The sequence below is a fragment of the Ambystoma mexicanum genome, chromosome 6p, assembly GCF_040938575.1.
Source record: "Ambystoma mexicanum isolate Mex_15411 chromosome 6p, UKY_AmexF1_1, whole genome shotgun sequence".
NCBI classification, from domain to species: Eukaryota; Metazoa; Chordata; class Amphibia; order Caudata; family Ambystomatidae; genus Ambystoma; species Ambystoma mexicanum.
Genome location: NC_090935.1, coordinates 1,146,769,057 through 1,146,783,187, shown reverse-complemented (window position 1 = coordinate 1,146,783,187; position 14,131 = coordinate 1,146,769,057). Strand labels below are relative to the sequence as shown.

The window sequence follows — 14,131 nt, the reverse complement described above, 5'->3', positions numbered from 1 at the left end:
ACCCTCTGGTAGGAAAGGCACTCTTCCTCTGAATTTCTCCTTTCAAAAGGGGCAGCCTCTTTACCTCTCTTGTCTGTCTGCCACAATAATAACCTGGGTTTACCTTTAAGACGCACTTCTCTCTGTCTTCTACAGTCTTTGGCACTACTGGTTGTGTCTAATTCAAAGCTGGGAAAGTGAAACTGGCTGCTTGTGAAGACTATCTTCAAAAGCAGCCAGTTTCCCTTTCCCAGCTTTATATGTACCTTTCTGCCAGCTATCAGCCCAAGTAATTGCCCAGAAGCCTTGATGCTACTCTCCTAGTTTCAGGTATAGCTTCAGGTAATGTGTGCACACTTGTATCTTAGGCCAATAAACTGTTAGTAACTCCACAGTACAGATAGATTGTTTTTCAACTTCAAGAAAGGCTGGTATTGCTGTTAATATGGAGAGACTGGGCTTGGGCAATGCTTGTTCTCTGCTTCAGTAATATTTACACTTCAACTTCTTATTCATGAAAGAGTAAACAATAGAATGCAGTCTGTCTTCAGAAATCACAGTTAGGCATGCTCGACCACTTCTTGATGTTGTATTCAGAGTTTAAAGATTTTTAATTTTGGTATTGAATTGTATTCCCATATAAAGTGAAGGATAAAGTTAAGCCTTCCTTTGGGAATCATCATTAAGCACACACGACCAATGCTTGATGTTATATTCACAAGATAAAAGTTTCAACAATGAATTTAACAAGATTAGGTATTCGGTAATGATCTTTGCAACGTTCACCTTCGTAAATTGGTGACACGTGACCACTCCTTCAGATAGTAACAGTCTAAGAATAGTGAATAATGGATGCATGCAGTATTTCCTTTCTACGTGAGTATAAAGACTTTTCATTTACATGCGAGTGCTACATTTACCATTATTAAAGTCATTCAAGTTCAATGAACAACTTCTACTCGCTTTACTCATACACGAGTGAACAGGAACTGGATACTGTTGCCGGCAATGTTCGTGCAAGGTATTAGAATGCCAAGCTTCACTCACCAGCTTCTTCAACACTTGCTCTGTGGGTCGTACTGCTTCTCCGACGACTACCATGACTTCTGCTGCTTCTGGCTGTTTAAGGACCTACACCCTTCCTCTGTGAAGGTGTCTCCGGTTCGGCCATATGTTTGTGGAGCCCCTCTCCCTCCTGACACCCACGGCTTGGTAACTGCTCCTCGCCTCAGCCTCCAGCACGTTCAGTATGCAGCAATCCGGCTCATATGGGGAAAGACAACTCTCCTGTACGCCTTCTGCTGCGCAGCCTCTTCACTTCAGAGTTTGGGGAACAGGGCCCTCTCAGAACACATAGGTGAAGTCTGCTGTTTCCATGTTCTGGCATCCCTCTTGTTCTCCCCCTTCCGCTTGCTTTGCCAGCCTTCTGCCTTCTTCCTTCTGCTAGTACTGCTTGCATTCCAGTCACAGTTGCAGCTCCCCCCTCTCATTCCAATTGCCTGCACCTGAGGCGGCCTTTTATACCTCCCAAGTTCCTTCAGGTGTTAACTGTTAGGCTCACTTGTCTCACTGCTGCACCTGCATGCCTCTTTAGCCCTCTTCCTTGTCCCAGCACACATGGGATTATGGGGCATGTAGTCCCCTTCAACAAAGTTAGCTTTTGTAACATTTGGGTTAATTTTAAGGGTACATTTGTTTCCCTTAAAATTATTAAAGGATGGACGGTTAGAAGTAGTTGTTATAGAGGAAGACATTTGTTTAAGGTGTTTTCTCTAGATCCATTTACATTATACCTTTGGGAGTAAGGAGGGCGTTTGTCTCGAGATACTTTGAAAGATTTCTCTGTTAATTAGACTTGCTCAGATTTAACATAACTTGTACCCCAGTTCATACATCTTATATGTGGGGCAGAGACATTATAATAGCAATATGCCATTACCTGTTTTGGCAATCGAGCAAGGCACTTTCTTTCAGAGGACAAATAATGTGTCTCATCCCACACGATCTCCTCAACACCCTGAGCCCTGTCTACTCCCAGGTGATCCTCCCGCAGTACACCACCACCAAGATCAGTATCAGGAAGTGTCTGTCTTTCCCTGGCTACCTGGCAAGAGACTTTAGGCAGGGTTTCAGTGACAGATCCGTAGGATTCTTCACACCCCTCACAGTATCCACTGCTCACATATTTGAAAACCGTTATAACTTTACATTTTTTAACCCTGTTATTATATAATATGTTCTCATCTCTAACCTCATACCTTTATACTTTAAACAAAATAAAATATGGACTTAGGCCAATATATAGTCCACATTTCCACCAGGGATGCAGGTGATGCTGCCATCAGTTTAGGCATTGCTCTTACACAATTCTGCTATTGACATTTCTGACAAAGTCCCCTCCTTTATTTTGGGGAACTCTAGTAGGGTTCATAAGGGGGCTGGGTACCTTCTGGCACTAATGGAGGATGGGCCCACGGGTGGTTTATGGAGAATCCCCTTAACTACACTTATTTCCCACCACTGGCCAGGGAACAACCACATGCACAACCAAAACACTACTGGCCCTGTAAATGGGAAAGGTCGGAAAGAAAAACTGCATACTCTGGGCTCCACAGATTCAGTAATAGTGATACCACTGGTGTTAAACTCCCCTTTTACTGCCTGAGGATATGCAAGGAAACAGACACAAATACTCATCAGGGTGCGCTGGGACAGAACTGGTTGCCCCACTGCTGTGGCAAGGGTGGCAAGGTCACGGAGGGTTATGGCACCACTCTCAGAGCTTCAGGTGTACATGTGCGCACACCCAGAGCAGAAACGCAATCCCAATATGGCTGACTGGGCCTGTAGAGCCACGGTCCATGAGCAAACATGATATCCCACCAAAGTTCACACACTTGAAACCACAAACACCAATATGAGCAACCTAATCACAAACAAACATAAATTTCCCTGCACAGGCACAGTCCCTTTTGGAAAGCCTGGCACAAGGGGAGGGAACACTGGTTATATAAGGCACACCCAGAGAGGTAGTCGTGTGGGTGTTTGGAGAAGGCAGTGGTTAATGTTTGGAGCAAGTTGGCGATATAGGAAAGGAAGGAAGTGGGGGAAGGAGGCTGGGGGTAGGGAGGAAAGAGAAGAGGGGCTGTAGACAAGAGAGCGAAGACTGAACATCAGGAGGTGGCAGGGAGACAATATCAGGGGGGGCAGGCGGTGAGTATCCAAAGGTGCTAGGAGAATATCAATGGGTGGAAGGAGGAGAATATCAGGAAGTGGCAGGACAAGGGCATCAGGAGGAGACTATCCAGAGGTTGTAGGAGCAGAATATCAGGAGGTGGCAGGAGGAGTATATCAGGAGGTGGCAGGAGGAGTATAGCAGGAGATGGCAGGAGGAGTATATCAGGAGATGGCAGGAGGAGTATATCAGGAGATGGCACAAGGAGCGTATCAGGAGGTGGCAGCAGAGAAAAAGCAGGAAGAGGCTATCTATGAAGCCAGAGGAAGCTTTGCTTACTAGTGAGTTGTTAGATAGCAAAATCAGGATAAAATGAGTGCATGCAGTACCCAAGACAGCAGGTATGTGGAGAACTGATCACAAGGGTGTGGCAGGAGGAGCAGGCCCATGGTAGAGTGTCAAAGAGGGCCAGGAGTAGAAACAAAACGGAGCGAGGCCCAAGGGTAGAAATCCAGGACCCTTGTGAAGGATGGTGGTAAGGCACTTTTAAATTTCAACTAGAGAATCTGGTATAGAAAAACTCAGTCTGTTCTTTTCACAAGTAGAATAAACCTTCAGCTACTCTACGACTTGTGGCAGAGACAATGTAACAACTACCAAACCAACAGGAAGTAGCAAAGCTGGTAGTGCCCTGACCTCAGCAACAGTAGGCTGCAGGATTTGTTATGAGCAAGAACCAACAAGAATTTCAATGTCCGGGAGGAGCCTGAAATTATGTAACTGTGAAAGGTGGTGCTTGAACTAGTGAAACATTAACAAAAGACTGTCATGACATTCTTATGTTTGAGGTTTGACCCAAGAAGGGGTGCTTTAGAGTTTGGGGAAGGAAATAAGGGACAGAATGACAGTCTGAGGAGAAGGGGATTTGGGTTGAAGTTCTGTCCAAGTCCCATCATTATGTTGTAGTTTTTGTACAGTAATTGATAAAGAGCTGGAATCAAATACCTTAATATTCAACCCAAGTTGTTAAATAATGTCCATGATTTTTCACAGGAGACATGTGAGCCCTACATCCAAGCCCCAGAACTGAAAATTAGACATAGACAACTCTAAATGAGATATGAATATTAATAATGACCAAAGAGCACCTGTACAGGGTAGTTGTTTTCCTGAATGAATAACATGTTTGGCTGATTCCAGTTCTCAGTTATAGATCAGGCAATATAATTAGAGAATGTCTGTAGTGTGCCTGATATCATCCTGTATTTATTAGCAGTGTCTCTAGAGATCCCGCTTAGTTGTGCTGGCACGCTGTTTGATTTTCTGTGCTGAACAGTTCCACTACTTATTGCTCCAATGAACAAGTGAAAAGATTTGGGCTAATGAACAGTGGTGATCAGGTTTATGGATCGCACTGTGGACGTCTGCGATACCTTACATACCTTAGGTCTGTGTTTGCACATTTGTTGCCTGATGCTGATTTGTGTTGTTCTCTTGTTTGTTTCAGAGTGTATCATCTAATGTGCTTGAGGAATCTGCAGTGTCTGATGATATTCTGTCTCCAGATGAAGATGGGGTTTGTTCTGGGAGGTATTTCTCAGAAAATGGCTTAGTGGGTCTTCTGGAACAAGCCACAGATCTCTTTAGCACAGTAAGTGAAACATGGAAATTTGTTTTGTGCAGCAGAAAGTGTGTTTGGCAGAGAGTATGTTTAAGTGCATTGCTTAGATGCAGTTGTTGTGACTCTTGCACTTCTCAAAGCGCATGTTCAGTTTCCTCAACCTATCTTTAAATATCATTGAACTTTACCAATGCTTTTACAATACTACTGCACCCTTGTAATGTCAATATGTGTTTTAATTCATAATGTGTTTACCTCTGTTCCCATTAACCTTTTATTGTCTCCAGGAAAAATGTATTCTGATTTTGTTTCTCCTCCTTCTCACTCTGTGATGTTTTGATCTCTAGTTCTTCGAGTACTTTTCCCATAAGCAACGCATGCCACCTATAATGCGTTGAATGCCCCTGAGGATTTGAATATCATTGGTATGACTTAGCAGCGCTGCATCATTGTCTGTCTGAAAGTGCGTCATTGCATACCTCAAATATTCGACAGACTGCAGTCTGGTGCATTGAATGGGTATTAGCTACATCTGATGAATAGTAGGTGTAAGGTGGACTCGTATGGGTATTAAAAATGTGCACTTGCATGCTTTGTTGTGTGAATAGATTATGCAGGGGTAGAATGGAAGACAGTGCTTTCAGTGACCTGTGCAGTGTGGGCTAGGCCCTTGAACCTGGATTCCTTGTGAATTGTTGGGGGGCATTTGATACCCATCCAACAGAGTCTGGCCAGAGTGCTGGTTTTACAGTTTGGAGTTACCTAGATTTAGGTGTATCTGCAGGTTTTTTGGGGAAAGGGTGATAATGCCAGAGATGAGCTCTATACATGGTATTGTGTACTATTGGTATGCATCTTAGACGTGCAAGGCAGCCAATGCAGTCCCTGAACATGTGCTGAGAATACGAATTAATTAGAAATTACACAATGGTAACTGTGGTAAGTTCACCATTGGGAGACCGTGGAGGCTGGTGTCTGCTGCCCGCTCCACGATACTGGCTCCATCTGGCCTTCACCCATCCCTAGCCTCTTTTGTTGTGGTGCTCATGACTTCATGTAAAAGGTGATGGGCAAAAAGAAAGGAAAGAATGGTGAAAACCAATGAGCCCTGCTTGAGAGCCCATAATCAAAGGCCTTCACGACCTTCAGCTTAATCCTTATGAAACTCAACCTGAAAAGAAACCAATCTTAATAAGCAGGAGTATGAGTTGGCCCCTCTAAGAAAGAGGGGCTCTTTCAGTCTGTTTAAGAAGTTGCAAAAGCATGCCTGTGTAGTGCCATCCTGAAGTAGTGGGTACCCCCCAGCAGGGGCTATGGTAGGAGTAGGTGTAGGGAAAACATATACCTGTCACTGCGCATCCGTAATGAGAGCAGACAAGCAACCCCCTGCAGTAGGTGGATGCTACTCATTCATCAGCACAGGAGGGGTTTACCAGTGTTGCATATTTATGTATTGATAGTCCACTGCTCACACCATCCAGTAACCCTTCATACATGTTTCAAAAGACATGTACCATATTTAACACATCATTACACAATGCATTTAGATAGATGCCTCACTCTTTAAGTTAGTATTAAAATACTTATCACCCAGTAATGAACACTCAATGAATGCTTCGTACATTCTCATGTAAAAAAGAAATCTCTTAAGTTGAGAAACTTGTAGTAACAAAGTATTGCCGTTATGTTATTATCATCACTATACACAACACACCTAAAATGCATAAAGTCATTCATGAAAAAGCTGAAAATCATTGTCATTGCCTCTACCTCAATTGAAGGCTAAGACTCAACCTTCTCCAAGAAATCATAGTCACCTTAAAAGCCAACTACCTGCGTCACCACGTCATGATAGGCAACCTCACAAATCATGCTAGGCAATCTAGCACCTGCCTCACCAAATCATGATAGGCAATCTAGCACCTGCCTCACCAAATTATGATAGGCAATCTAGCACCTGCCTCACCAAATCATGATAGGCAATCTCATAGAAGCATCTGCCTCAGTCAATACCTCAATACCTTTCTCAGTGTGATATCAAGTGAATGGTAAAAGGCCTCTCCATACTCACTAACTGTAGAAGCTGGGTAGTTGAGAGGGCTGGAGAAGACTGGATGCCTGGGAAAAGCCACAATTCAAGGAAAGTGGAAATAATCCCTAAATATTAAAAAGCCACCTATTAATGCAGCACAATCTTTTCATCAATAGAGCATCACATATAGGATACAATGCTTCAAGAAATTGTTAAATGTCCATTGGGAATAATAGTGCCATCAGATAGCCAATCCAGATTAAGGTGTGTGCTCTTTCGTAGTAGGCTAATTTGCCTTGAAGGAGAAAAAATAATGTTGTTCCAAAGCAGCTCAGACAAAATCCAGGTTGTGCTCAAAAGTCAATAGGCAGAGTCCTTTAGGGACTCAAAATGCTTCAGAACTGCCAGAAAGCCAGCTTAGTGGCTTTAAAATCTAGTAAAAGAAAAAGGAGGGAGTTGGCCCCTCCCATCTGGAAAGCCTCTGCTCGCACTCTCTCCTTCCAGCCACCTGCGTCTGTCTCCTGGTCTTCCTGCTAGCTCCGCTACCCCGAGCAGCTGTGTGCAGGGTCTGAACTCTATTATATACTTTTCGGGCCGTCCCTATTCCATGCCTCCCATCACTAAAGTTCATCCAGCACTGAAAATCTTTCTAAACAAAAACATCAGCAAAACACATATTCTTTGTGTAAGCAATTAGCAAGGACGAGACATCATCCAACACTAGGAATCTTTCCAATAAAAGTGTCCGCGGACAGCCCCTTTCTTGTGTAAATATTAGCCAAGGACGTCTTTTGTCATTCAGCACTAGGAATCTTTCCGACAAAAGTGTTTGGCGGACTACAGCAGGATGGCATTTTGTAGTTCTGCCACTTGCATTGCATTGTTATCACTTGTTTACAATTAATTGGAACATTAGCTCATCCTAGAAAAAGCTATATAGCAATGAACAGCCTTTTTTTATACAAGAGGATTGTGGCATGCCCAACTCAAGGCCACTGGCACTCAGCCCACACTATTGAAAAATATTCTAATATACAGTACTGTAACATTGCAAAAGCAAATCTCGTGGCCCGTTTTTGACTACATATGAAAGTGTTTGCATCTCACTGTGCGTTTAGCAGCAAGGCTGGGTATACAGCTCATACCGCATACCATTTTAAGCATGGCTGACATGGGCAGACATGGGAAATCACATGTCAGAATAAGTTCTACATGGAGAAATTGTATTCAGCCCTGGCCCTAGTTAATTCGAAAATTCAGTTCCTGCATAATACAAAGCTGCTGCGGATTGCCAATCTACGAACTCAATTACACTGACAGAGCACGTATAAAAGTTGTGGTTAAAAGACTGGCCAGCAGAAGGACAAGAGAACACAGAGACGGACAGTTCCGAGCGGAGGAAAGGTGAGAGAGCAGCGAAGATAGACAAAGGGGGGTGTACGGGAGATTGGAGCAGAATAAGGGAAAGGAAGATGAGGAGAAAAGAAGGATCAAGTAGAATGATGTCAACGCGTAATGTGGGAGGGATAATGGACAGTAAGAGGTGGTGAACAATCTGAGGAGGAAAGCAGAGGAGGAGAACGTGAAAATATAGGAAGGAGGGAAGAAGGAGGAGAGGGTGAAAGATCTAAGAAGGGAGAAGAAGGCTGTGAAACATCTAAGGAGAGAGGCGGAATAAGCAAAACAAAGAAGAAGGAAGAGAAAGCGACTAAATAAAGACACTTTTCACAGAAGGAAGGAAGGAATAGAGGTGGTAAAGAGTGAGGAAGGAAAGGAGGTGAACCTGGGACACCTACAGGTGGGGAAGGAAGAGTGATTTTGAGGATGAGCAGGAGGAGAAAGAAAGGAACAAGTGGTGAGACTGAGCGATTGAGAGGAGGAAGTAAACTGGCAGCCTGTGAAGAGACGATAAGGCCAGATGAGAGAACAAAGGAGATCAGGCCATAGGAGAATGAAATGAGCACTAAACTCCCTTTAGAACTGGGTAAGGAAGGTTCCCGTAAGCTGATGGTGAAAAGGTCAGGTGCAGTTTCAGGTCTCACTATTAGAAAACAATAAGAGGGTGTTACCTGTTGAGAGAGAGGGTCTCTGAGACCAAAGCGGAGGAGAAGGGTGAAAGCGCCCTGGGCTCCATGCATCTTCTGAAGCCCAACTCCTGTATGATAATTTATAGGTAGCGGGTAGCAGAGTCCATGTGGACCAATGTGTGGCCAAGACAATTTCAACAGCAGCCATGAAAGACAAGGAACCAAGATGGAGGTGTTTAAGACACTGTATAACCTTGGGGTCTGTGACTGACTGTTTTAGCCCAACCAGGAGGTCTTTTGAAATTAAGGGAGAAAGGGAAGGACTGAAGATTATGGTCCTGAACTGAGTGAAAGTTTTATTGAGATACCCACTTGCTTGTTCTACAACCACTAACCCTACCACTGTAGAGTCAGTCAACACTATTTCCCTTATTACTAATATAAAGCAAATAGCAACCTTTCAATCAATTTTGATTCTGTTGATCCCCGGCCATGGCATAACATACAGACATCTGTGTAGCAGTTTAATTGTTCATGAAACCAGCAGTTACATCATTGTTGCCGCATAGGTTGGTGTGTATGTTATAAGAACAAGAGTGTGATTGCATTGTGAAGTGTGCATTATAGCAGTGCTGCATGCACAGGTGCGTGTGTGTGCTTCTCTAGAGAAAGAGAGAGAGAGGAAAGACTGCACTGCGAAGTGTTTTGTAGAGCCCTACTTATTGTCTTGTGGCCACTTCAAAATTCTTGGCAGCTTTGTGGATGGTGTGAAGGTGGAAGTGTGATCTCATTTCGACTGCCCACTATAATTGTCTGATCGACCAATGTTTTTTAATCTCTGGTTTGAACAGAGTAAATTAGCGGAGTCTTCTCCTTTTAATGGGGCCCAGTCCTCCGGTTGACAGTGATATCTGGGCTTTGTGATCTCCTGCCTGCAAAGCTGGGAGCACACAGACATAGGACATATTTTCAGTCAAAGCAGAACGATACAATGTGAAATCTCTTCTAGCCACACCAAACATTGCTATGTGCCTCAAAACAGTTCAGTCAGGAGAAACATAGCTGTACTGGGATTTAGCAGTGCTCAATAGAAATGAGATGCAATACCCACCTGCTCGCTCCCTGAGCCACAAACAGAAGGATTCTATAAGCTGGACAGCTGGGTGGAATTACTTGCCCTCCAAATTAATGGTGGCCTTTGAACTATGGGGTGCAATGCCCTGGAACAGACTTCCTGGAAGTTGTTGAGGGCAGCTGGTAGTTTTATGGAGTTGGCTATAGTGGTGTGGGAGGCTGTGTCCATCTTGGCCTGAGATTCGGTTCTTCCGTAGTTTATGTGCACAATCCAGCCCTTTCCATCCTTTTGTACTTCTGTGAAAATACAACAGCAGAGTGATTTTATGTCCCACGCCCTTGTAGAATCAGATTACCAGCTCACATTTGCCTGTTTACATTTGGTCATTAAAGCTCGTTGATGGACTAAGTGGCACCATAGGTACATTCTTTATTTAGGTGTTTTGTTGAATGCATGGCACCTTGCAACTGCTGCAAAGCTCTTGTCAGCCTTGTGAAGGATGTTCAGATAAAAAGTGATGGCCTCACATTGATCATAAGCCTCAATTGACTTATTGGCCAATGGGTTCATTAGACCTGGATGGAGGAGGAGCAATCTGCGAAATTTTCTCTCATTGTTTGGACAGCCTATCATTAGAGAGGTTGAGGGATGTTCCCCTGCTGGTCTAATATGAGCAACAGCTATTATTTTCTTCACTTATGTATACTATATTATGTCATGTTTCTATGTCCTATATTGTGTTCATAACATAACATGGCATTACATGGACTGCAAGCTTTTATAACCAACCAACAGAACATGACATGTTTCAGGAACTCAGCCTTTCATGACATAAAATAACCAAACAAAAGATAGCACGCCAAACCTAACATTGCATAGCATTTGAAAGCAAGGGAGAGATAATAAACACATCATTGGGTAACATAGCACAACCAAAAAGCAAATATATGGCCTACTATAGCATACAAAATAAAGCATAACATAACCTATTATAAAAGAACTGAGCCGGTAGCTTGTCCCAAATAAGCTATGAGAGTGGATACTAGAATGAGGAGGTATAGAGTAGCACAGCTAAATGTCCTGGAGTCCCAATACAAGAGTAGAACCACCCAGGAACTATGAACATTTCATACTAAAGATTCTTTCATCCTTTTATTCCTGTCCTCTGTCCAGCATCCTCCCTATATGACCACATAGTGGATGCGTTGCTGAGGGAACTGCTTGCGGGGGACCATAGCACAAAAGATAATTTTCCTATTAATTCCATTAGCCAAATCAAAATAGATGGCTCTTCTCCAGTGATACAAATGATTCATTGTGGGATCCCACCAGCGATGAGGGGAGGGAGGGGGCCCAGGCGACTCAGGAGATTTTTCTCAGCCCACTTCCCCCATAAACAAGCATTTCGATTTCAGCAGATTCATTAACAACACATAGAAAAAACCCCAAGCGATGACGAGGATTTCTTATAATGTTGTATGCAAGCAAAATATAGAAGGTACACCCTTCTTAAACCTACAAAACTGTACTTAAATATTTTCTGCAGAGTACAATTCTAACAAGCACATTCCCAAGCATCCTAACCATAATTTCAAGTGGCCAAGTTGGTAAGCATCTCGACCTTTGCTCTGACAAACCCTAAAACGGTGCATATGTATTTCTGAGATCTGGCAAGGCTTTTTTTGCCAAACCGCTAAAATCACATTTAAAGTGTTGCCATGTTGCCTTTTTTCTTCCTCTATGCTGGAGATTCGATCAGGATATCACATGAAATCATCCATCTCGTTGAACTGCATGGGTAAATAATGTAACTGCCAGCCACATGGTACCTGGGGTGTTCCTGGAGGGGGACATAACATTTGAGAACAGGAGTTCCCTTGTGAAAGGTTGTACTTTGGAATGTGCCTCACCCAATATATATGGGATAAAGTACCCCATACTGTACATTATAGAGATATTTCAAGTCACTGAGGTACAGCAGAGAGTATTTTATTTCTTATAACGCATGGGCACACACTGTCAACCCCCTTAATACCTGGGCTCTTGATTGATTTAATCTAAGGGATGTTCAAGTTGTTGATGCTTGATATGATGACCTCCTCCCCTTTACCTTGAATACACCCTAGCCCAATATAATTATTGATCAAATCCTCTGGCCCGCTTTTGACCAAAAATCTCCACAGAGCCAGGCAGAAGCAGGACCATTTCTGACTTCATCGAAAGAAAGGAACTACTCTACGGAGCAGAGAACAATGTAAACGTGGTTCAACAGACCCATTATCACCCTTAGTCTCCTTAGAAGAATGTTCTGCAGTTATCTCTCTCACATCTTACCACCGGATATCAGGGTATTGCAAAAACACAAGACCATGGTCTCAGTAGATTAATTTGGGATGAGTGTGCCATATTCCAGAAAACATTGTTTATAGATGTGGGCTGTGCCCCTTTGTGACCCTTATCCATTGTTTAGCTGTCTCGGTCAGGCAAGGATATCCTGGGCCCCTTAAACCCTTCCAAAACAGGGAATAGGTATATAGTGGCAAGTGTGGACTATGCCTCCTGTCTTCCTGAAGCATTTCCCCTGCACAATAAGACCACCCAACAAATTAGTAAGCTAATTGTGGCCTCATTGTGTATTTAGCGGTGTGGTAAAAATATGTCAGCAACAGAATTACTGTCACTTTAACTGCACTACCAGGTTGTGGCTTTAAAGTCTGCCACAAAGCCAAAATTCCTGCCAAAAACAGAGGATTTACTTAAGGTGGAATTACCACCTTTAATAAATGCTTCAAAAACCCAATGCAGTCCTATGGAACTCCAGGAGCGGGAACGAGCACCACCAACTTGCCTATTGCAAACTGGTAGATTTTCCACCGATACGAGTGGTGGTAATGGAAACCTGAAAACATATTAAGAGTATGGAAATACTGCCATACTCATAATGAGGCCATTAGTTCCCCCCTTCTGCCAGATGGGGTTTTCCCAAGAGAGCCTGAGAAAGCAAGGGTCCACATGTATGTCTAAACTCATGAATGAGCTAAAGACTTTGTTAAACCTTGAACCCACGGAACCTGCATCTATAGGACACTGTTGGAAAATTTTGTTGAGAGATTTAATCTGACCTTGAAGAATCCCCTGTGGAAGTTGGTGGATGAAGATGACAAAAACTGGAACAATCTTCCACTTTGTGTTCTGTTTGCTGCAAGGAAAACTCCTGAAGCCTCCACTGAGTTGTTCCCATTTGAGCTGGTTAACGTAAGGGAATTCCAGAGGTCGTTGGACATGCTGAAGGAGAAAGTAAGGACACAAGTAGAAATAGGAAAAAACACTATCCAATTTCTTCTGAGCACTAGTGAACAGGTGCAGTTGGTGAGCATTCTGGTACATCAACACCTGTAGGAAAGTCAAAACAAACCATAACAGCTGCACGATCACCTGGCTCATTTAAGAAATTATTTGTAGACATTCAAATGTTGGTGTTCCTTCCCATATCCAAGTATAAGATCCTTGCGAGGTGGCATGTGTCCTATCATGTCCCAGAAGTACTGTCCATCTGCATGCAACAAAGCAATTGTCAAAAGACTTCACACTGACCCCCACACGGCTTGAATAAACCCTTCTGATTATGCCCTGATGGCTAGCAAAGGTCTAGACAGAATATGGCCTAATGAAGAGGATCCCTTGATGAAATGAAAATAATCAAGTGAATGACCTGCAAGACTATCGGACCCATTTTGAATATGGTTTGAATCCTAGGCATTCCGTCACACTGCTATTGTTTTGAATCTAGGCACTCCCTCACCATGCTGATGCTTTGAATATGGACACATTTTATGTACTGAATCTAGACATCTTAAACACTGTTCATACTGATCCTAGTCTTCTGAGCTTCTCAGGCGGTGAACACTGCCCTTACCAGATCTCACAGCAGCGCCACATTCTGCCTAACTCTACCCAATCCTATCCAACTACCTAAGGTTAGGAACACACCCTTGTCACCATGCCTCCCTCTGGCCAGATCAGAGCTGCACGTTGGTGCTCCAAAAACCTAGCCAATGACACTCCCTGCCACAGACTCCCTTTTTCCACAGTCCACCCCTGCCCCTCCTCTCCTTCACTGACTCCCTTCTCCCTTTCCAATCAAACTCCCCTCCACACTCTCCTCCCTCCCCCCATCCCCCTTCACCTCATGCCCTCTAACACCCACTCTCCCGGTGTGCCT

General features: G+C 43.6%; 1 protein-coding gene across 2 annotated transcripts in view; it reads left to right on the top strand.

The window, feature by feature from the left end:
- Window positions 1-14,131, top strand: part of DOCK8 (dedicator of cytokinesis 8) — a 1,170,453-nt gene that overhangs the window by 1,039,615 nt on the left and 116,707 nt on the right. For both annotated transcript variants that reach the window (XM_069625758.1, XM_069625759.1), the window contains one exon: window positions 4,662-4,805. In XM_069625758.1, coding sequence (XP_069481859.1) covers window positions 4,662-4,805 — 144 coding nt within the window. The remainder of the gene's footprint in view (window positions 1-4,661; window positions 4,806-14,131) is intronic.